At 43.5% G+C, this 23735-nt stretch overlaps 1 protein-coding gene across 1 annotated transcript in view; it reads right to left on the reverse strand.

Moving 5' to 3' along the window:
* SSH3 (slingshot protein phosphatase 3) overlaps nt 1–23735 on the reverse strand; it is a 142753-nt gene that overhangs the window by 29431 nt on the left and 89587 nt on the right. The window contains 3 exon segments of the mRNA XM_030185766.1: nt 177–270; nt 366–560; nt 1104–1169. Of these exon segments, the coding sequence (XP_030041626.1) occupies nt 177–270; nt 366–560; nt 1104–1169 (355 nt within the window).

The following is a 23735-nucleotide window of genomic DNA, read 5'->3' on the forward strand; positions in this document are numbered from 1 at the left end:
ATTAACATTACATTTGTTAGTTTTCTGTGTGTGGCCTATTAAGATTAATACTGACATTCATGCAGCCCTCTGTGTATAAAGGTTGCCCACCCCTGCTCCAGTGCCTCAATTACAATTGTCTTGAGCTTGGATTTGGAGATGATGAATGATTAAATCTCAATTCCAAATCCACTCACCTCTTTGGAGGTGATGTCTTCCAGGTCTTTGGTCATCATAATCTCCCGAAGCTTAGCCTTGATCATGCGCTCAGTGAGTTCACCCTCTGTTGGCCTGTGGGGAACAACAATGGAAGATTAAATATGGTGACCCCTCCTTCTCAGAACCACACCTAAAGAGACAGGAGGGGGCCAGAGGAGTATACTGACTGGTCAGAGAACATGGCAGGAGAGTCGGGCCGCACTGACTCCAGGTCGGACATAGCCTGCCATTCATTGATGCAGCTCTGATCAGAGGCGATGGCGTACTCGTAAAACTGGGCCCATGCCAGGGCACTGCCACCAGGGAAGTGGTTGTTGTGGAAGGCAGATTCACATGCCTTGTGCAACACCTGCATCATGGACCTGTGGGAAATAGAGAAAAGAGATACAGAACAGACACAAATTCTTCTCACTCTCTCTCCTCCAATTCCTGTATCTTCATCACCCCTTATTTTCTTCCATCTGCCAATTTCTCCTCGCGCTCTACTGCTCCTGCTTCCTCTCCTGACCAGTTACATTTCTCCTACCTGCTCTTTCCCGACTCACAGTGTATTATCCCTGCATTCCCATTTTTCTCTTCAGCAATTACAGTACTTATTTACTACCCTTGCTTTTTTTCTGTCTTCCCTCGCCTCCCAACTCTCACTTGTTCTTTTCCCTTGTCAGAGTATCAGTGCTCTGTGAGGGTGTGGATTCTGAATTACTACTACAGATGGGGGAGCGGAGGAGTAGGAGGTTCCTTCCAGTTTAGTTGCTCAGCAGACTCCAGGTGATGTGACTGGAATGGAAGGAATAAGGTGGGAGGTGGTCTGTCCTGTTCTAGAGAAATAGCACCTAAATCATTCAATCCATCAGCCAAAGGAAGGGAATATGAAGGTTTTGGAAGCTGCAGTGTTCACAACTCACCACATGGTCTGCACAGAGATAGGTTTGAAAATCCGAGTTTCGCCAGCTGAAGTTACACTGAACCCACTAAAATAACAAAAGGAAAAGAAATTAGAAGCAGGATTTCTAAATCAAGCTACTTCTCAAAGGTAAGGAGACTCTTAATAGCTTCCAGTTTTCATGATATGCTTGAGATTGAATTTTCAACTTATCTAAGTTGATGGGGGAGAATTGCTCACTTGAACCACCTTCTAACATATGTAATTACAAGATGTAACAAGAGACAAACAGGAGCAGTTGGGGGCCCAGCACTTCCTACCCCACATGTTCAACATCTTTCTCCCTCCTCCCCTCCATGTCGGGCACTGCTCCTCTCTCTCAATCCCTCTCTCCCTTTGCCCGAAGACCGGTATCTCCGTCACCGACCCCCCCCCCCTTAAAATCTGCATTTCTGTGGAGAAAGTCACTAGCAGCGACAACAATTCACTACCCTTTTTAATGTAACTTCCTACTGTTGGACCTAGGGGCAGAAGGGAGGGAGGAAAAGAGAGATGTTGGACCCAGGAACAGAGGGAAGGGAGGGAAGAGAAGAGGAGGGAGACATGTTGGACCTAGGAGTGGAAGGAAGGGAGAGATATTGGATGGAGGGAGAGAAAAGAGATGGAGACATATAGGACCATGGGTGGGGACAGGAGTGGAGAGGAAGAGGCAAAGAAATCAGGCTACAAGTTTGGTGGGGGGGGGGAGACATAAGTAGAGAGAAAAGGGAGATACTGAGAATGTTGGAACAATATGTGAGAGGCCATGGGGGGAGGGGAGGTGCCAAGGTGATGAGTGAGAGGAGGGTAGTAAATTCAGAGGGTAGAAATGTGGTACTGGGGAGCAGATAAAAGACAGAATGGAATAGGAGGCTGGGCAGGAGCGAGACCAGAAATGGTAAAGCTATGGGGTGAGAGGAGATGGTAAGTTGATAAGGCAGCGAAAGTAAAAAGGGGACAGAGAACTGGAAGGTAAGAAAGAGGGTGAAGCTTGAGAGGACAGAGGCAGAAAAATGGGAGGAAAGAGCTAAAAGGGAAAAACAAGTGTGTCAAAGACAGGTGTAGTGAGAGAATGGAACAAGACAGGAGGAGAGAATAGAAATTACAAATGGACAACAGCTGATGGAAAGAGAGCAGAAAGTAGGAAAACAGACAAGAGAAACTGAAACCAGCACGATGTGAAAATAAAATGTCCGGACAACAAAGGTAGAAAATAAGAATTTTGAATTTATTAACTGGAATATGTTAGTTTTGGGAAAAGCGAATCAATAGAAATAAAACAAAATAAAACATGGAAAAGAAAATAAGATACCTATTTTATTGGACATAACTTAATATATTTCTTGATTAGCTTTCGAAGGGAAAGCGAAGATACTTACCTGTAGCAGGTATTCTCCGAGGACAGCAGGCTGATTGTTCTCACATGTGGGTCGACGACCGCGTCGGCCCAGGAGAAGGCAAATATTTCCCAGCAAAAATTTAAAAAAAGTTTGGTGAAGGCGGTTAGCTTAGCAGAGTTTAAAAAGGGGTTGGACGGTTTCCTAAAGGACAAGTCCATAAACCGCTACTAAACGGACTTGGAAAAATCCAAAATCCCAGGAATAACATGTATAGAATGTTTGTACGTTTGGGAAGCTTGCCAGGTGCCCTTGGCCTGGATTGGCCGCTGTCGTGGACAAGATTCTGGGCTCGATGGACCTTTGGTCTTTTCCCAGTATGACATTACTTATGTACTTAGAGTCTTCTGGCGTGCGAACAACGCGCATGCGCAGACGACTTCCTGCCCGTCGCGCGAGCGTGTCCCCTCAGTTAAATCAAAAAGCAAACAAATAAACTAACAACTCCAAAGGGGAGGTGGGCGGGTTTGTGAGAACAATCAGCCTACTGTCCTTGGAGAATACCTGCTACACCTAAGTATCTTCGCTTTCTCCTAGGACAAGCAGGCTGCTTGTTCTCACATGTGGGGTATCCCTAGCAACCAGGCTCACTCAAAACAATGAACATTGGTCAATTGGGCCTCACAATGGCGAGGACATAACATAGATCGACCTGAAACCATAAACAACTAACTGAGAGTGCAGCCTGGAACAGAATAAAAATGGGTCTAGGGGGGTGGAGTTGGATTCTAAACCCCGAACAGATTGTGCAGCACTGCCTGCCCAAACCGACTGTCGCGTCGGGTATCCTGCTGAAGGCAGTAGTGAGATGTGAATGTATGGACTGATGGGCATAAGTGAAGGAAATGCAATCTGCCAGCCAACTGGAGATTGTGCGTTTTCCGATGGTGACTCCCCTCCTGTTGGGATCAAAAGAAACAAACAACTGGCGGACTGTCTGATGGGCTTCATCCGCTCCACATAAAAGGCCAATGCTCTCTTGCAGTCCAAGGTATGCAAACTGCTTTTGCCAGGGTGGGTATGAGGACGAGGAAAGAATGTTGGCAAGACAACTGACTGGTTCAGATGGAACTCTGACACCACCTTCAGCAGGAACTTAGGGTGCGTGCGGAGGACTACTCTGTTGTGATGAAATTTGATATAAGGTGCATGCACTAATAAGGCTTGAAGCTCACTGACTCTACGAGCTGAAGTAAAAGCCACCAAGAAAATGACCTTCCAGGTCAAGTACTTCAGATGGCAGGAATTCAATGGTTCTAAAGGAGCTTTCATCAGCTGGGTGAGAACGATGTTGAGATCCCATGACACTGGTGAAGGTTTGACAGGGGGCTTTGACAAAAGCAAACCTCTCATGAAGCGAACAACTAAAGGCTGTCCAGAGATAGGCTTACTCTCTACACGGCGATGATAAGCACTAATCGCACTAAGGTGAACCCTTACGGTTGGTCTTGAGACCAGACTCTGATAAGTGTAGAAGGTATTAAAGCAGGGTCTGTGTAGGACAAGAAAGAGGATCTAGGGCCTGGCTGTCACACCAGACAGCAAACCTCCTCCATTTGAAAGAGTAACACCTCTTTGTGGAATCTTTTCTGGAAGCAAGACTTGGGAGACAACCTCTGAAAGACCCAAGGAGGCAAATTCTAAGCTCTCAACATCCAGGCCATGAGAGCCAGAGATTGGAGGTTGGAATGTAGAAGCGACCCCTCGTTCTGGGTGAGGGTTGGAAAACATTCCAATCTCCATGGTTCCTCAGAGGACAACTCCAGAAGAGGGAACCAAATCTGACGCGGCCAGAAGGGAGCAAACAGAATCATGGTTCCGCAGTCTTGTTTGAGTTTAAGCAACGTCTTCCTTACTAGAGTTATGGGAGGATACGCATACAGAAGGCCTGTTCCCCAATGCAGGAGAAAGGCATCTGATGCCAGTCTGTCGTGGGCCTGAAGTCTGGAACAGTATTGAGGGACCTTGTGATTGATCTGAGTGGCAAAAAGATCCACCGAGGGGGTGCCCCACGCTCGGAAGATCTTGCGGGCTACGCCCATGTTCAGTGACCACTCATGAGGTTGCATTACTCTGCTCAACCTGTCGGCCAGACTGTTGTTTACGCCTGCCAAATAAGTGGCTTGGAGAAACATGCCATGACGGCGGACCCAAAGCCACATCTGGACAGCTTCCTGACACAGAGGACGAGATCCGGTGTCCCCCCGCTTGTTGGTGTAAGACATGGCAACCTGATTGTCTGTCTGAATCAAAATGGTTTGGTTGGACAGCTGATCGTTGAAAGCCTTTAGAGCATTCCAGATTGCTCGCAATTCCTGGAGACTGATCTGAAGACCTGTCTCCTGAAAGGACCAAGCTTCTTGAGTGTGAAGACCATCTACATGAGCTCCCCACCCCAGGAGGGATGCATCCGTCGTCAGCACTTTTTGTGGCTGAGGAATTTGGAATGGACCTCCCAAGGTCAAGTTGGATCGAATTGTCCACCACTGAAGGGAATTCCGAAAGTCGGTGGACAGTTGGATTACATCCTCTAGACTCCCCGCAGCTTGATACCACTGGGAAGCTAGGGTCCATTGAGCTGATCTCATGTGTAGACGTGCCATGGGAGTACCATGAACTGTGGAGGCCATGTGCCCCAGAAGTCTCAACATCTGCTGAGCAGTGATCTGTTGAGATGCTTGAACTATGGACACTAGGGACAGGAGGTTGTCTGCCCTTGCTTCAGAAAGACAAGCTTGAGCTGTCTTTGTGTTCAACAGAGCCCCAATGAATTCCAATTTTTGTACTGGGGTGAGATGGGACTTGGAGTAATTGATCATGAAGCCCAGTAGCTCTAGCACCTGAATAGTAATTCGCATGGACTGTAGAGCACCTGCCTCCAAGGTGCTCTTCGCTAGCCAATCGACGAGATAAGGGAACACGTGCACTCCCAGTCTGTGTAGCGACGCTGTGACTACTGCCAGGCACTTTGTGAACACTCTGGGAGCAGACGCCAGACTAAAGGGCAGTACACAGTATTGAAAGTGCTGTGTTCCCAGCCAAAATCTTAGATACTTCCTGTGAGCTGGGAGTATCGGGATGTGTGTGTAAGCATCCTTTAAGTTCAGAGAGCATAGCCAATCATTCTCCTGAATCATGGGAAGAACCAGCTAATAAGGAGAACACTCCCTTTCCCCCACCATGCACAGCCATCTGGGACTCATTCAACCAGGTCACAGAGGGAGCTCTTGAAAAAATCCTGAAAGGTCTACAGCCAACAACCTGCCCTCTTGACCTCTTCAAAGATAATACAATGAGAAAGCATAGGCCTCATTTAAGGGGCCACTAAGATTCTTAACTTCTCTCTTGTGGAAGGGGAAGCAGGGCGCCGCCGGCACCGGCCGAGTGAGTGTAGTATTAAAAATTTAAAAATAAGTCGCGTTGGCACCTATGCGCATGCACTGCTCTGCTTCTGCTGCCTTCCCGTCCCATGCGCAGCGCTCGCGCACGTGCCTTCGATTGGAGCCTCGCTCGTCGTGGATGCAGAGGAGCACATTGCTTGCCAGGCAGGCGCACTCCGAGTCTCCGACCGCCGTCGAGTTATTTCGAGAGTGCTGAGAGGAGGGCAGAGAGGACAGAGGAGAGCTGCTGCTGCTTGGATTGGATCCAGATCCGCAATTAATTTGTTTTTTTGCTGACATTGGTAAGACATCGCCTTCTTCTTTTGACAATCTGAATAATGTAGTGTTCATTAGTCATTGAATATATTCATTCTCCTTTCTGTGGTGGTGACCTAGTGGGACTTTAATCTTGTACTTTAGGCCTTGGGTGGCTCCTTTCAAACTCTTGAAACAGGCGTTCACTTAAGGACATTTTTCTGGTGGTCATCTGTTTTTCATATTGTCTCTCTGAACTACAGGCTTTGTCCTGTAGGAATACTTGATGTTTTTGGAGAATCTGGTTACAATGAGTGGTCCTGTACTTTTTTTTTTCTTCCTTTGCCAAAGGTAGCTTAACATGGAAAGGAGGGGAAACTATCTGTTTCTCTGCCTTCAGTCAGGAAATTTGGAATGCCAAGGTAGCTTGTTTCAAAATAGAAGTATGTAAGTGTGGAAAAATAAACAAATACAGAGTTATCCTTGTTGGTTGTCTGCAGGATTCTGCTTCATTAATTGAAGGTGACTAATTTATTCCAGAAGTTGTTCAACTAATTTGTTGAAATACTTTTGTGGTGGGCAGTGGATGTCACAAAGGAGAAGTAGCCACAAAGACAACCATGTCCAAATGGATTAAAGAGGCAATCTGTATGATATGTGTCCCTGAGGGTTGCCCACCGCAGAATACTTGTGGGCTCACTCCACTAGACTGAGCACAGATCTGTTTCTCCTTAGTCGAGATCGAGTGGCAGAGTCGGTGGTGGGAGGCCGGGCTGGTGGTTGGGAGGCGGGGATAGTGTTGGGCAGACTTATACGGTCTGTGCCAGAGCTGGTGGTGGGAGGCAGGACTGGTGATTGGGAGGCGGGAATAGTGCTGGGCAGACTTATACGGTCTGTGCCAGAGACGGTGGTGGGAGGCGGGGCAGATTTATATGGTCTGTGCCAGAGCCGGTGGTTGGGAGGTGGGGCTGGTGGTTGGGAGGCGGGGATAGTGCTGGGCAGATTTATATGGTCTGTGCCAGAGCCGGTAGTTGGGAGGTGGGGCTGGTGGTTGGGTGGCAGGGATAGTGCTGGGCAGACTTATATGGTGTGTGCCCTGAAGAGGACAGGTACAAATCAAAGTAGGGTATACACAAAAAGTAGCACATATGAGTTTAACTTGTTGGGCAGACTGGATGGACCGTGCAGGTCTTTTTCTGCCGTCATCTACTATGTTACTATGATTACTGTAATGGCCCTGGGCGGGCCTACTCATGGGGATAAAGAAAGTGCATTTGAATGATGATTTGGCCCTGCAGGTTGGGGGAACTGGGAGTGAACCAGCTGGGAAGAAAGGAACAAAGGCAAGGAGATTTCTGTGGGGGGGGGGGGGGGGGAGAGAACAAGCTAGTATCAGGAGGAAGGAGGGGAGACTACAAGGGCACAGGAAAGGAAAATCAGCGCTGATGGAACAGAAAGGCAAAGAGGCAGGCAGGAAAAACAAGGCAAGGAAATTTCTGTGGGGGGGGCGCCAACTGATAGTCTGCAGGGGGGCACCAGAGACCCTTGGCACAGCCCTGAGGGGAAGCTGCTAACAACACTAAAAAGAGCTATGGTGCACCCCTACTGTAAAAGAGCTTCCTTGACTAGGACCAGCTCAAAAACTACTGACCAGTCTCTAACATTCTTTTCCTGGCAAAACTTATCTGCATTCAACTCAATGATTGGCTAATTGAAAGTAATTGGCTAGATCCATGTCAATCTGATTTCAGACCTGGGAACGGAACAGAGACAGTTCTTGTGTCCCTGCTTGATGATCTGCACAGAAACCATTACAGGGGATCTGCCTCAATACTAGTGTTGCTAGATTTTCTCAGCAGCCTTCAACACTGTGGATCATAACATTATGCCTTACAAGGCTGGTAGAAACAGGTATCAGTAGCACAGTATTTACATGGTTCAAATTCTATTTGTCAGACAGACAATAATCAGTTCTGCTCAGCAACAATTTATCATTACCTTGGGAATGTAGGGTGCCACAGGGTCCATACTTTCTCCCATTTTATTTAATATCTACCTCAAGCCTCTGGCTGAGTTGCTTTGGTCGATGGACAAAAAATTCTATATCTATGCTGATGTGCAACTACTCGTACCCACTGAACCAAATCTACCCACAGCTTTGAGTAAACTGACTGCCTGTCTAACAACAACTCAGGAATGGTCAAAAAACAAACGCTGCCTAAGCCCCAGCAAAACAGCGATTCTTTGGGTACCTAACACAAGTGGACAAATATCGGACTTCAAAATACGTTTTGGAAAGAATTAACTCCCCCTAAAATCACAGGTCAGGAATCTTGGGATATTGCTAGACTCATCACTCACTCTTACCCTGTAAATTCAAACAATCTTAAAAAAAGTTTCTCTATCACCTGCAGCAGCTACAAAATCACTCCCCATATATTGAAAAGAGGAGTCTGATCACAGTGATCCATGCTATGATAACATCGCGACTACCGTAAGGCGCTTCACACTGATCAAACCAAAAAGTTTGTATCAGCTCCAACTAATTTAGAATGCTACAGTACGACTGATAGAATGCTGCAAGCAGTGTGACCATATCACACTCTTCCTGCAAAAACTTCACTGGCTACCAATTCCTTAAAGAGCTAAATTTAAAACTATGCTTGATTTTCAAGGTCCTCAAGACAAAACGGCCTAGAGTACTTAAAGAATAAGTTAGTCCTTTACACATATTTGAGGCCTCCAAGGTCTTCTAAAGGAGCATTACAAGGTGTACCCTCATCTAAAGAAAACTGTACCATCTGATACCCACCAGCGAACCTTCTCAGGTGTGGCCCTTGTGCTCTGGACTTACTCTCAGAGGGGCAAACATCTAACTCAAGACTACCGCCACTTCAGGAAGCAGGTGAAAAGCCTGGTTCTTCTCCTAAGCCTTTAATACACTGGGTGACTGATTATACACCCATTCTGCACCTGGACTAACTTGCTGCACACACTGTAACTTAGACCAGTTCCTTATATCTTGTTTAACTATACAAAGAACCTGCCTTGAGTTTAGCCACCCATCTATTTATCCCAAATGACTCTGTACCATCCATCTTGTCCCCATCTATATATCTGCACTTGGCCCCTCAGCTACTTAGTAAGATGTATTGTAGAAAAACATTAGCATCATATCTCTGTTATTTGAATGTTCTAATGCGTGCTTCTTAGGTGTTTCATTGGTATTACGTTGACATTGTATTATAACTTTATTTAAATGGTATGCTATTAAAATGGGTATATTTTTGATACTGTTTCATGGTAGTCCTATTATCAGGTTTCAATTTTCTGTTTTCAAGTTTACCTCATTTATTGCATTTATGTTTATATTTAGTTGTTTTACTATTGTTATGCTGTTAACACAGCTGTATGTTTTATGTTAAACTGTACCTGCTGTACACCACCTTGGGTGAATCTCTTCATAAAGGCGATTAATAAATACCAATAAAGGAAACATGGGACTTTTTGATAAAAAAAATTCTGCTTTTAATACTGGAAATCAAAAATCTGAAAGAAGACCAAACAGGTTTAGAATGAACAGTATTAGAAAAGCGGTGGTGCCAGAGGGAGAAAGAAACAGCAGGATTTTAAAACTAAGGTGATCTGTGCCAGAAATGTGAGCTAAAAATAAACAGAACAGTACACTTGATAATCCGCCTTTTCAACAAAGCACAAAGTAGAGTACATATGTAAAAAATACACTACAGAACTCTGGAAATCTAAACTGAATGATTCACCAACAGCAATAATAATTTGATTCCTGAGAAGAACTGATAATGGATTTTAGCAATACCAGTGCCAAACCACCCTCCTGTGAACATTTGACTCTCCTTTGCACTGGGCCTTTGCTCCAGCGACATGATCCTCAGACTGCAGTGAACATGGGGACTAAGCCTATGGCCCCACGCCACAGACAAAATTCCAAAGGAGAGACACTGTGAACCCATGCTTAATTGCCACACTTACTGCAATATATATATATATATATATATATACAGAGAGAGAGAGAGAGAGAGAGAGAGAATTAATCCCGCTGATATATCCCAGCTACCAGATGAGTCAAATAAGGACTGAGCACTCAATACAGCCTCAAACACCATCTTGTGAAAATAATAGATAATGATCAAAATAAAATAGATGTCCAAACAAAAAGAATCCCTCACAAAAGGAAGTTCCAATGCATGGTGACTAGAGTAAGAATGAAAAAAAATAAAAATATATGCAATTTTCCAATTCAAGTTTATAACCTCCATGATATTTGTTCTTTGTCATTTGCTCTAGCACAGCATATTTTCTTTTCTTTGTGATTTTACACTGCTCTCTTATGTGCCATGTTTCTTGTAGGTTTTTTCTCTTGTATTGCTGTTTTTTTTAAATAAAGCCTTGCTGAATTTAAAGAAAAAAACAACAGTAGATGATCGTTTACAAAAAAACATCTCTACTTGGCACTGAAGGAGCAAGCATGTAGTGACCCGCCCGTTTCATTTGTGTCAGAAATGGGCCTGTTTTACTAGATTTTTTATAATATTCATTCAGTTGCAGTGTGACGATGTCAGGTCACATTATCAACATGGCCACAAGGCTACATGACTCAGCTCTGGTGGCAAAGATATTGAATATGTCATCAAGTGGGTATTTTTAGGGCCATCTTTCTCATAGAAACATCCAATTTTGGACGTCCTTAACTGTCCATTGCAGAAACGTCCAAATTTTGGATGTCTTCAACTGCCCCGTCGCTATACCTCCGACACCCCCTTGAAATTTGTCCGTCCCTGCAACAGGGCAGTTGAGGATGTCCAACTTCCGATTTAAAGATGGGCGTCCTTCTCTTTTCATTGGTCTCCAGCCCAGACCTGTCAAACAAGTGCGGGAGGATTGTGCTGAGCGCATGCTCAGGCACAATTCTCCCGCACTTCTATCCCATGAGCAGAGATAATTGAGCTGCTTATATTTGCATGCATTATCTCTGATCATAGGTCTAATAGCGCCCCACGCTGTTCCAGCGCTGTTTGGAACAGCGCGGGGCTTTTGATCATCTGCCTGACAGAGAGTAGGTTAATTAAAGGAGCTCATAGCACCTGGTGTTCTGAAACAGGACTCCTTAATTAAAGCAGCTGATCTCCTTCTGAATCTCCACCCTTCCTCTAGGCTCCTCCCCCAGCCTGGTGCTGTTTCAAACCCCTGGCAACCAGGGTAGAGATTTCCCTTTCTTCCTAGACCCTGGGAATGTAGCTTTCTTTCCATTTCTGCCTCTCTCTGGACTTAGAGAATACTATCTTCCTTTCTCTGTCTCTCTTTGTCCACCATGAAAGAAATAAAAAGAAAACCCTACCCTCAGCTCATAAGGAGAGTCAAGTAAGGAAGCTGATACCACCTGGTCTCTTGGAACAAAAGCAACTGATCTCCTGCTGAATCTCCACTCTTTGTCCAGGCTCCTCCTCCAGCCTGGGGCTGCGTGCTGAATGCATGCTCCATTGCCTCATGGGACTTGAAGTTCATAATCCACAAGATTATCTACGGCGAAGCCCCAGGATACATGTCAGACCTCATAGATCTACCAACCAGAAACAGAACCGGAACTTCACAAACTTACCTAAACCTCCACTACCCAAACTGCAAAGGACTCCAATACAAAGCAACCTATGCCTCCAGCTTCTCCTATATAAGCACACAACTAAGGAACACACTGCCAAAAGCTGTGAAAACAATCCACGACCATCTAAACTTCAGGAAATCACTAAAAAACAACCTGTTCAAAAAGGCATACCCTACCGACCCAACCTAAATGCCTAAACTCTGCAACACAGCAAAACCAAAGATCGTATCGGACACTATCCAGCTTATTTTCAAAGGAGATCGCCAGCCAATCTCCTACACAAATCGGGATATGGCCAGCGATCTCCTGAACCCGGCCAAATCGGTATAATCAAAAGCCGATTTTGTTCGGCACCAACTGCTTTCCATCGCGGAGCCGACCAAACTTCAAGGGGGCGTGTCGGTAGGATAGCGAAGGCAGGACAGGGGCGTGGTCACGAGATGGCCGACTTTGCCCGATAATAGAAAAAAGAAAGCCATCCCTGACGAGCATTTCGCCGGCTTCACTTGGTCCCTTTTTTTCAGGACCAAGCTTCAAAAAGGTGCCCCAACTGACCAAATGACCACCGGAGGGAATCGGGGATGACCTCCCCTTACTCCCCCAGTGGTCACCAACCCCCTCCCACCCAAAAAAAAAATTTTTTTTTTTTTTTTTGCCAGCCTCAAATGTCATACCCAGCTCCCTGACAGCAGTATGCAGGTCCCTGGAGCAGTATTTAGTGGCTGCAGTGCACTTCAGGCAGGTGGACCCAGGCCCACCCCCCCTACCTGTTACACTTGTGGTGGTAAATGTTAAGCCCTCCAAAACCCCCCAAAACCCACTGTACCCACATGTAGGTTCCCCCCTTCATCCCTAAGGGCTATGGTAATGGTGTACAGTTGTGGGGAATGGGTTATTTTGGGGGGCGGTGGGGGGCTCAGCACCCAAGGTAAGGGAGCTATGCACCTAGGAGCTATTTTTGAAGTACACTGCAATGCCCCCTAGGGTGCCTGGTTGGTGTCCTGGCATGTCAGGGGGACCAGTGCACTACAAATGCTGGCTCCTCCCACAACCAAATGCCTTGGATTTGGCCGTGTTTGAGATCGCTGGCATTAGTTTCCATTATCTGCGAAAACCGATGATGGCCATCTCTGACATTTGGCTGGGTTCAGGACTGCTCTTTGCGGCGCCGGCCAAATAGTTGGCTGGCCATCTATTTGGCCGGCGCCATTCGATTATGCCCCTCTATATAACCTCCCCTATCTTCGACCCCTATTGTGCCTGAAACATACGTACCATATTCGACCACATCACCACCTTGTATTTGTTCCTCTACCGGACTTGACGAATGCCTTTACGGTACTATGTAAGCCACATTGAGCCTGCAAATAGGTAGGAAAATGTGGGATACAAATGTAATAAACAAATAGTCCCCTAAAATCCTTTTTCACTCTACATGTAAAGTCAACGGTCTTCTTAAACAGGACCTACAAAGTAGCTCCGCAAAACATCTAGTTCATAGAACCTCAGCTTGCTGACCCAAAGAAGCTACAAAATCTGAAGCCACCTTAGGAGCATCAAACAACTGTTCAACTCCATTAACCACCACTCTTGAGCTTTGCTGGATATAACAAAGCGAACCGAAGATGCTTGGCTGCAAGTGCCATACAAACCGGTGCAAAAGTTTTTCATTGCACCACCACATATGCCAAGTAATCTGGAAAACACAGTGCTCGGCGAGATCGATATTCTTGTTCTGTCCTTTGACAGCCTTGCCTGGTTGGGATAGGTTCCTGAAATGTGTTAATGTTTTACTGTAGGTCACTGTAATGTTAAATAAGCAAGGCATTATGTGAAATGTAGTTCACAGGTAGTGCAAGCACACTTGCTTAAAAACTGTTATTATTGGTGGGCTGTTGCCTAGGCCTTTTTTGCTCAGCTTAGCTTGGCTCTGTGCTCATTGGTCTTCTTGACCTCTTGTTCTTTGGGCTTCAGGGAGCTCCCCCCCCCTCTCCTGTCCAGGTTCTCTCTCTGACTGACTTGGTAGCTGTCTCCATCTTATTTCTGTCAGCACTTATCCCCATAGACTCCCTGGAGAGAACCCGATTTTTTAACCTCATATATATCTTGCCAATGAGATATTGCACTTTCAATCTCCCATCTATGAGCTGCTCTGCCTGTGAAACTGCTTTTCTAACTCAGCAGTAGAACTGCCCTTTTTCTCAGGTCTCTGATAGCATCCACTGAGGCAGCTTTCAGAATACGAAGGCTCTGTGCTAAGAGGCACCTCTTCTGATTTGTGAGTAAACTGTTTGTTATTCAATAAAGGACATGGAGGCTTGAACAAAACTACTGTTTACAGAATGGCCTGCTTGTGCCTAAAGTGTAAAACTCTAAAGATAACAGGGCATGGTCATGTATCATGATCCCTTTTCTGTCCAAGTCTGTGAGCCCACTCCACCTGAAGAGGACCAAGATGGCGATCCAATAGCAGCGACTGCACAAGCTATGTTTCAAAAATAAAGAAATCCTCTTAATTCGCTATCCGCCAAACTCTCAGAAGTCTCACCAACCTGAGATTATTCCATGTGGAATGATTTTCTAAATCGTCCATCTTGTCCTCCAGGTAAGCGACTCTTAACAGCTGAGCACTGGAGGCCTCAACTGTCTGTAACTTACCCTCTAAGTCACTAGTACGAGTTTTAAACTCATTGAAGCTATCAAGCTCTCATGCACCATGTCCACCTGATCAATAAATGTGTTGCAATTCAGATACAAGCATCGCTTCTAAAGCCGCAGTCACTTTTGCAACAGTATCTCCCGACCATGCAGAGCTCACAGAGGGGCTGGGAGGGCTCGAGGCAGTCGCCATCTTGGTTTCCACCTGCAGAGACCAATCCTTGTCTTTCCTCTGTGGTTTAGATGCCATCAGCCCCGTCGAATTGTTTCCGATGCAAGTAAAATGCAACTATTTTACCCTTCTGTTGTTAAAATGAATGCCATTTCACATTTAAAGAAAAGAAAATGGGATGCAGGAGCTCAGCCAATCAGCCTCTGCTCCTCATGACAGCACCACGTGATTTTTTTTTTATTTACATACATTTGATATGCAACTAATAATTTCAGAGGTGTGGAGCAGGACTGAATCTGCAGAGTGGCAAGAAACTTGACAACCTCAATAATACTGCCATCCTAGGGCCAGGCCTAACAAGCAAGTGCATAAATCTCGGCCCAAGTATATGTCTTACGAATGGCTTTCAGTAACGATTCAGTAACAAATTAATTTTGATATGAATAGCTCCAAAGTAGTACCAAACTTCTGGCCTAGTGAAAAGACAATTGAAACGGAGAACAGTTGCGTTTACAACCCTTTATCTGAGTCAGAAAGTCTATAAAAAGGGAAGCTCTTAACATTAGGTGAAGAAATATTAGATGTGACTTGAAGTAAAGAAGTTGCATCTCAGTTTCCAACAGGGAGATGAATGAACATTTCATAATGTCTAGTTTCCTTTTTTTTTTTTGCCTTTTAGTTATAGGACTACTAACTAATGGCAGGGCAACTTACTAAATAAGAAATGACACCACTGTGTGCTCTTCACTGAGATTTCAGCTGAATAGAACTGGCCTTGTCTGGCCTACTTCCCTAAAGGAAAGAACAAGAAAAGGGAATTCTAAATCTTGTGAGCATCTAGGGCATATGAAAAATGAAGTAAAAATCTGAATGAAATTGAAAGAGTTCAAAAATGCTTATGGAGGGACAGACAGAGACAAACAGACACAATCATCTTATAGGGTCAGTTTTCCTGTAAGAAATAAGGCCAATAAAAAGCAGAAGCCCAACCAAGAAGAAGCTTCTGAACTCAGGATGAGGAAACAGAAGCATCATTTGTGGGCCAGAGAGCAAGGGAAATCTTGTGAATTACTTTACCATAACAAACTTTTTTTCAATCAATATTGGCAACAAGATCTAATATGTAGCTTGCATCCAACATGGGTGCAAAGTAAGAAAACATGTGGATGGAAACTTCAAAGTGATTTGCCCACGTTAGTTGGCCCTCTGAAAATAACCTTTGCTCAGCGCTGCCTGTACTTGTAGCCACATTCTGAGAAGGCGTTTCCTGAGAACGTGCTTAGATTGTAGCAGGAAAAGTATTCAAGTTGACCACATCTATTTTTCCAGCAAACCTTTACCAGGAGGAAAAGCAAGCATAAGTAACTGCAAATGCTTGACACCAGCATACTTTTGCTTTAAGAACTAGAGCATAGCCCACCAAAAATAAAAAAAAAAGAAGTACCTGTAGATTTTGGCCTGATACAAACAGTTTGAAAACTCCCCCAAAACAGTGCTGGATCACCATGGAGAGGTTCAGGATGAGTGAGGCAAAAAGGCAAATACATAAACTGTCAAGTGAATGCTTGGATCAAAAATTTTTATTTTGCATTTTAAGACGTTCTCTGGGATATTTGCTGCACAGGGCACCATGCTGTGTTGTGTTCAAGGTTAAGGCTCCATTGGAAGAGAACATTTAAAGAAAACCAAAGCAAAAAAATGAAAAAAGATAAGTGAAAAGAATGTACAGAATAAATTACACTATTAAGAGATGTTCCAATAAATTTTGATAGAAGATCCTGAGAGTTATATAAATATAGGTGAGGTTTTTTTAAGCCGACGAGTGAAAAGAAAGGGAGCTGAAGTATTATTCAATAGAGGTGAAGATACCCAATTCTGCTGAGGCTTTTTCCTACCCCCCTGTGTGGTAATCCCAGAAACAAGTAATCAAAGGGATATATAAAGCAGGAGCACTATTTTAAGTATTACAGTGATGAATCTATACCACTGTCCTCTGTGTTTTGATAAAGTGATCCGTAAGATGCGTAAGAAATGAGACCATCTAATGTAGTCAGCTTGGCTTTTCAGAACAGATGTTCTTAACTGTTCGTAACATAGTAACATAGTAGATGACGGCAGAAAAAGACCTGCACGGTCCATCTAGTCTGCCCAACAAGATAACTCATATTTGCTGCTTTTTGTGTTTACCCTACTTGGATTTGTACCTGTGCTCTTCAGGGCACAGACTGTACAAGTCTGCCCAGCACTATCCCCTGGTTAGGAGGCGGGGATAGTGCTGGGCAGACTTATACGGTCTGTGCCCTGAAGAGCACAGGTACAAATCAAAGTAGGGTAAACACAAAAAGCAGCAAATATGCGTTATCTTGTTGGGCAGACTAGATGGACCGTGCAGGTCTTTTTTCTGCAGTCATCTACTATGTTACTTGTGAGGATCGTAAAGCTTAAGGATACAAAATGACCACTGAAGATGTACAGCTTTCTCTGCAATCCAAGAAAATCTATCACAGAGGATATTCTAGTTAAATATATGCACAGATTTCTACAGATATCTTAGCAATGGCTCATTTCTCAAATAAAATGGTTGTAGGAGAAATGAACCCAAAATATTGTTCTGCTTTGTTATAACAAATAATTAAAAATTTGAGGAACCCCAAAAACATTTATCAACCAACATCATTTGCCATTTAACAAGATGAATAGAATTTTAAAGCTAACACTTTTTTTTAAATGCCAAAGCTGAGGTAAAAATGAACAAAAAGGCAACCAAGACTGCTTCAATTCAACATCTATATCCTCCAAGCTCATACTTTGTCCTTTATCATCAGGTGTATAGAAATGTGATGTCCTCTGAAACCAGAGCAGAAGGGAACAGTTGAGAATGCAAAAACTCCTTTTAAAATAAGAGCACCAGTGGCCATAATTAATACCGACAGCATATACATACCTGAACACTGGGAAAATGAGAAAGATACAATAACTGATGGGAATCATTATCTAGAGTGCCATTTTCAAAATCTCATAGCTGGGTAAATAGTATTTATCTAGTTTGAATATTTTTTATGCCTTAATCTAATTAACGCCTATGTTCACTAAGCGGCGCTATGGGCACGTTAGCGTTTTTATCACACATAAATGGTTTATTGTAATAATAATAATGTAATATTGTAATAACTTACAGTGGAACTGTTCAGTATACAGTAAGCAATATTACATTATTATTATTACAAGTACCTAGCAGAACCCAATTAGTAGCAACATTCCATGCTACCAATCCCATGGGGAAGCAGTGGCTTCCCCATGTCTAACTCAATAGCAGACTATAGACTTTTCCTTCAGGAATTTGTCCAAACCTTTTAAAAATCAGATATGCTAACTGCTGTTACCACCTCCTCCGGCAGCGAGCTCCAGAGCTTAATTGTTCTTTGAGTGGAAAAAGTTACTGAAGACCTTCGTTATGGAATTCTTTACCTTCTAATGTCCATGATTTTTCTGGTTATTCTGGTTTTTCGTAAGATTTTGAAAACTTGGATTTTGATAACACTGTTAAATGTAAACTGCTTAGAACTTGTCGGTAAAGCGGGTTATATGCCAAATTAAATTAGACTGTTGAGGGAAATTCAATACTTCAAGTAAATACTTCTTAAATAATTCTACAGGTGGCACGGTCAGATGCACAGGAAAGTTCAACAAGCGGAGATTGAGCCTTCTGTTAAAATTTTCAATTTGCTCAATTTTTCATTGTATCTGAAGTTTATCCTTAATCAATAATGGAGAGTACATCTTGGAGAGTTTTAACATTAATTTGTATCTGCTGGATTTGACCCAAGTAATCATTTCTAACTGCATCTACAGTTCCAATCAACAAGCCTAATTTAGTATTCAAAGAAGTTACCTCTTGAGATGCTCTGCACACTAGTTTTCATATCTTTAAACAATTTCCAAAGACTTTAACAAGGACAGTGCCGGGCAGACCTCTACGGTCTATGCCCAGAAAATAGCATAGGCAAATCAAGATCAGGTATTATGAAATTTAATGTGGATAAATGCAAGGTGATGCACATTGGAAAGAATAATCCAAATCATAGTGATCCAATGCTAGGGTCTACCTTGGGGGTCAGTGCTCAAGAAAGATGTAGATGTCGATGTAGATAATACATAGTAACATACATACATAGTAGTTGACGGCAGATAACGACCTGTACGGTCCATCCAGTCTGCCCAAGAAGATAAACCCATAGCATAAGGTATGATGCGTTGAAATCTTCTGCTCAGTGTGCGGCAGCAGCCAAAAAAAATCAAACAGTATGCTAGGAATTATTAGGAAAGGGATGATGAATAAGAACAAAAATGCTATAATGTTTCTGTATCGCTCCATGGTCCAATCGCACCTTGAGTATTGCGTTCAGTTCTGGTCGCCATAGCTCAAAAAAGATATAGCAGAATTAGAAAAGGTTCAAAGAAGAGCAACCAAAATGATAAAGGGATGGAACTCTTCTCATATGAGGAAAAGCTAAAGAAGTTAGGGCTCTTCAGCTTGGAAAAAAAATGGATAAGGGAAGATATGACTGAGGACTACAAAATCCTAAGTGGTGTAGAACAAGTACAAGTAAATAGATTTTTTGTACTCATTCCAAAAGTACAAAAGACTAGGGGACACTCAAGGAAGTTACATAGAAATACGCCAGAGGACACAGTAACAGTGGTTAGCATATCTGGGTTTAAAAAAAGGTTTGAACAAGTTCCTGGGGGAAAAGTCCTTAGTCTGTTATTGAGATAGACATGGGGAAGCAACTGTTTGCCCTGGGATGTATAGCATGGAATGTTGCCATGAATTGGGTTTCTGCCAACTACTTGTGGCCTGGCTTGGCCACTGTTGGAAACAGGATACTGGGCTAGATGAACCACTGGTTTGACCTAGTATGGCTATTCTATATTCTTATTCATATGTTGTATCACCTCATACTTTTATGTAATGAGTTTATCTACTCGGGTAGACTGGATGGGCCGCATGGGTCTTTATCTGCCGTCATCTAATATGTTACTACGTTACTTTTCAAAGTTACCACCATGGGAAGATCTGGCATAGGCACATCATTCCTTTGCTGGATTCTAACCGGCAATCATTATTCTGTGTTCCATCTGCAGTTAGGGCAAGGTCAACCACAACTTTCGGTCTCACTAACCCCACTGAAAATGACACGGTGGCCAACTGAACTCTGGGGGAGAAAGTGTAACATCTTGTTCCAAGGCAGGAGTTCCTCCTTCCAACTGCCACACAGCAGGACCCTCTTCTCCGGTCTTCACTGCGACACCAGCAATAAAGCATTCCATCGTTAGCTATTGTGGGGAGGAGGTCCGGACTGTTGCGGAAGTAGCCCTAACCGAACCGTTCCTGTTATTATGCAGCATTTGGGTATAGAGGCAGAAAATACTCAGAAAATGGATCTCCTGTTAACCAAGCTTCACATCTCAGCCGCCAGTGATCATGATGCCATCTTGGCCACTCCCCCACAGTCTGTGGTAATTATTTTCCATCAAAATATTACCCTAAAATAAAGCAGTAGCAAAGGTTCATGCATGCTTTGTACCCACAATTTTCCCTGTGGAAACTAAGTAAAAGGTCAACATGGACAGGTAGTTTGAAAACCTGGCCCTCTATTGGACTGGTCCAGAAATCCAATGGGAGGGCTGTGCATTTAGGAGACAGCGGTGACTCAATAAAGCAATGATGCTGTATGTTCTGGACAGTTTTATTGTAGAGCAAAAATGACTTGGCAGTAACGACTCAACAATAAACTTTCCAGAACACAGCATCATCGCTTTATTGAGTCACCTTCACTGTCTCCTGAGTGGTATTTTTTCTTCAAGGTTTTTGTTCTTCTGTAGGAGATGGTTTAATCACCAATCTGGGCTCCGCTTCTTACTCTGGTATACATGTACCAGTCTATGGAAAAAGCCAGTCTGCAGCTTCTGGCTAGGAACTTCTACTACTACTACTTAACATTTCTAGAGCACTACTAGGGTTACACAAGGGGAGAGAGAGTTGAAAACCCCAGCTGTAAGTTTCATGACACCATTAGAGGCCGGTTCCAACAGAGCTAGAAGCCATTGGGATCAGGAAAAAGCTAGCATATTAAACCAAAAAAATATTCCATTGCATAGCATTCATTTAATCTCCCTTCATGTAGAGGGTATCAGGTTGCTCAAAAAGGAAATTTTGTAGTATCTTGGAAAACAAATGGTTTCTGTAATCTTATTGCAGGAAATCAATTTCTCAAAAGAGGAAAAGCCATATGCTTCAGAGGGATTGGGCGGGACAGGTTTTCTCTGCAGTGGGGTACATAGTAACAAAGGTAGGAGAGCTGTTCTATCACACAGAGCTCCCTTTCGAGTTGGGAGGCACAGATCAGACCGGCTGCTTGCAAACAAGCCCTCTTTGATTTTTGTCCCTACGTAGAGAGTTGCCAAAGACCCTATTCTGTCTCCGGTCACCCCCCTCCCCTGCCTTTAGCATCAGCTGCTGCATATCTCAAGTATGCTTCAGTTCTGTCACACATTTCCTTATTCCCACTTCCACCAGTTGATTATTTCAGGCATCCCCCACCCTCTCAGTGAAGTTGTTCTTTGTTACATTTCTTTTAAGTCTTAATTCTTTTTTAATTTTTAGATCTGTCAGTTTCCTTCTGCTCCTTGGGGCTTCCAGCTTAGCAGATCTAAGGCAACTGCCTAGGAATTTTTGTGCCCCTCCCAATGATTCCAGTCACTGGGATGAGAGTCACTGGCTCCAGGCCCTCAGCAGAGTTGCTTATGGAGAGAAAATAGCCTAGCTGTTAGAGGAAATGGCATAGAACCAGAGAAGTCAGGCTTCAAATGCTGTCTGCCACTGGTACCAGGCCAGCCCAACCATTAGGCAAGACTAAGAAGTCACCAAGTGCAGCAGCTACTGTGGGGCAGCAAAGTATAGCTGCAGTCAAAGCAAGCGGCCATGACAGCGACTAACTCTAGGCATGGCCATTTACTCCAAGTAAAACTTGATGTACAATACCGGCGCCTAAGTTAGGCGCAGAGCCGACGTAATTTATAACTGTACGCATAATTTTCCAGAATACTCATGACCCACCCATATCACCCCATAGTCACGCCCCGTTTTCAGATGCATGCATTAGAATTTACGTGCACTACTTTGCAGAATACACTTAGTGGTTTGTGCATGTAAATTCTAATTAATGCCAATTAATGCTTAACATCCAATTATCAGCACTGATTAGCTTGTTCCTAATTAAGTTATGCGCACTCTTATAGAACATGCTTTGATTTCCGCATAGAAATCTCAGCACGATATATAGAATCCGGGGAAATATGTTTAAACTTGGCAGTTTAGTACTTAAGATACTATATGGAGTCATCCCTGGATATATGTTATCGCTGATATGTAGGCCTTCATGTATAAAGGTTCCATCTTACATGCCACTAGTATTTCCTAGCCCCATTGGTGTGCGATATTGGGAAATTATTTCAAATAGTATTCTCTTATCAAGCAGCAACTTATCGTTTCCAGGTAATATTAGATCTTTATCTAGTTTTGACCTTTTTAAGAAAGCAATTAAAACGTATATTTCAGAAGCATGTTTTGGGCACTGTTAATAATTAATATATTATTTATATATGGAAATGGGACTTGATATACCGCCTTTCTGAGGTTTTTGCAACTACATTCAAAGTATGCCTTGTAGCGCTATAGAAATGCTAAATAGTAGTAGTAGTAGTATATTCAGGTACTTATTTTGTACCAGGGGCAATGGAGGGTTAAGTGACTTGCCCAGAGTCACAAGGAGCTGCAGTGGGAATCAAACCCAGTTCCCCAGGATCAAAGTTCACTGCACTAACCACTAGGCTACTCCTCCACTCCACATCTAATCCTAGATGTATGATCTAGCACTATTTTGTGATACACTTAGAACTAAATCTGGTAAAAGCGGAATATAAGAACTGTAACTGTATACTATTTAAAAGCATGTCTCTGGGTTCTATATAACACGCCCAGCGCTCCACACCAAACAAGCGTATTCCATAACAAGCCAACCAGCGTTAACAGCACTTAACAAGCAATAATGAGCACTAATTCGCAATAATTAGAATTTACGCGCACAATTCCCTATTCTGTAATGCACTGTGCCGAAATTTTAATGCATGCAAGCAAAAATGGGTGTGGTTATAGGCAGGAAAAATGGGCGTTTCGTGGGCATTCCAAAATTTACAAACGTTATAGAATGTGGCCCTCTGCGCCTAAATCTACACAGCGGGATTTATGCAGATTTTTATTGGTGTAAATGAAGTCACGAAGTTTTAGGCTCTAGGATATCAACTAAGCATATTCTACAGTGGTGGAAATAAGTATTTGATCCCTTGCTGATTTTGTAAGTTTGCCCACTGACAAAGACATGAGCAGCCCATAATTGAAGGGTAGGTTATTGGTAACAGTGAGAGATAGCACATCACAAATTAAATCCGGAAAATCACATTGTGGAAAGTATATGAATTTATGTGCTATCTCTCACTGTTACCAATAACCTACCCTTCAATTATGGGCTGCTCATGTCTTTGTCAGTGGGCAAACTTACAAAATCAGCAAGGGATCAAATACTTATTTCCACCACTGTATATACCGCGCCTAAATCTAGGCGCCGCTTATAGAACATGCTTATGCGGAAATCTAGGCGTCATATATAGAATCTGGCCCATAATGTCTTGGGGGGCATATTTAAGGGGGGTAAGACTAAAGATTCACCTAAAGCACCCAACACCCTTGCACCGGAACTTCTTGTGACCTTGTTCAATCACTATCTCCCCCACTGCCTCAGGGGCAAGCTCTTTGTGGCAAGGATATATTTAACTGTCAATACGTATGCTCAGTAGTGCTATAAAAATATAAGCGCCCTGAAATTATAGACCCTAAATCAAGCCACTACACATTGCTGTCAAGTGAGGACCATAGAATCCCTAGTCAGCCCAAGGAGCATGAGATTGAACATGGTAATTAACTCAGGGTAGCATGTAGCACTACCTTTGAACAAATAAAGGCACCCTCCTTTAAACACCATATCACAATGTCCCC

Source organism: Microcaecilia unicolor, chromosome 1 (genome assembly GCF_901765095.1).
Source record: "Microcaecilia unicolor chromosome 1, aMicUni1.1, whole genome shotgun sequence".
NCBI lineage: Eukaryota > Metazoa > Chordata > Amphibia > Gymnophiona > Siphonopidae > Microcaecilia > Microcaecilia unicolor.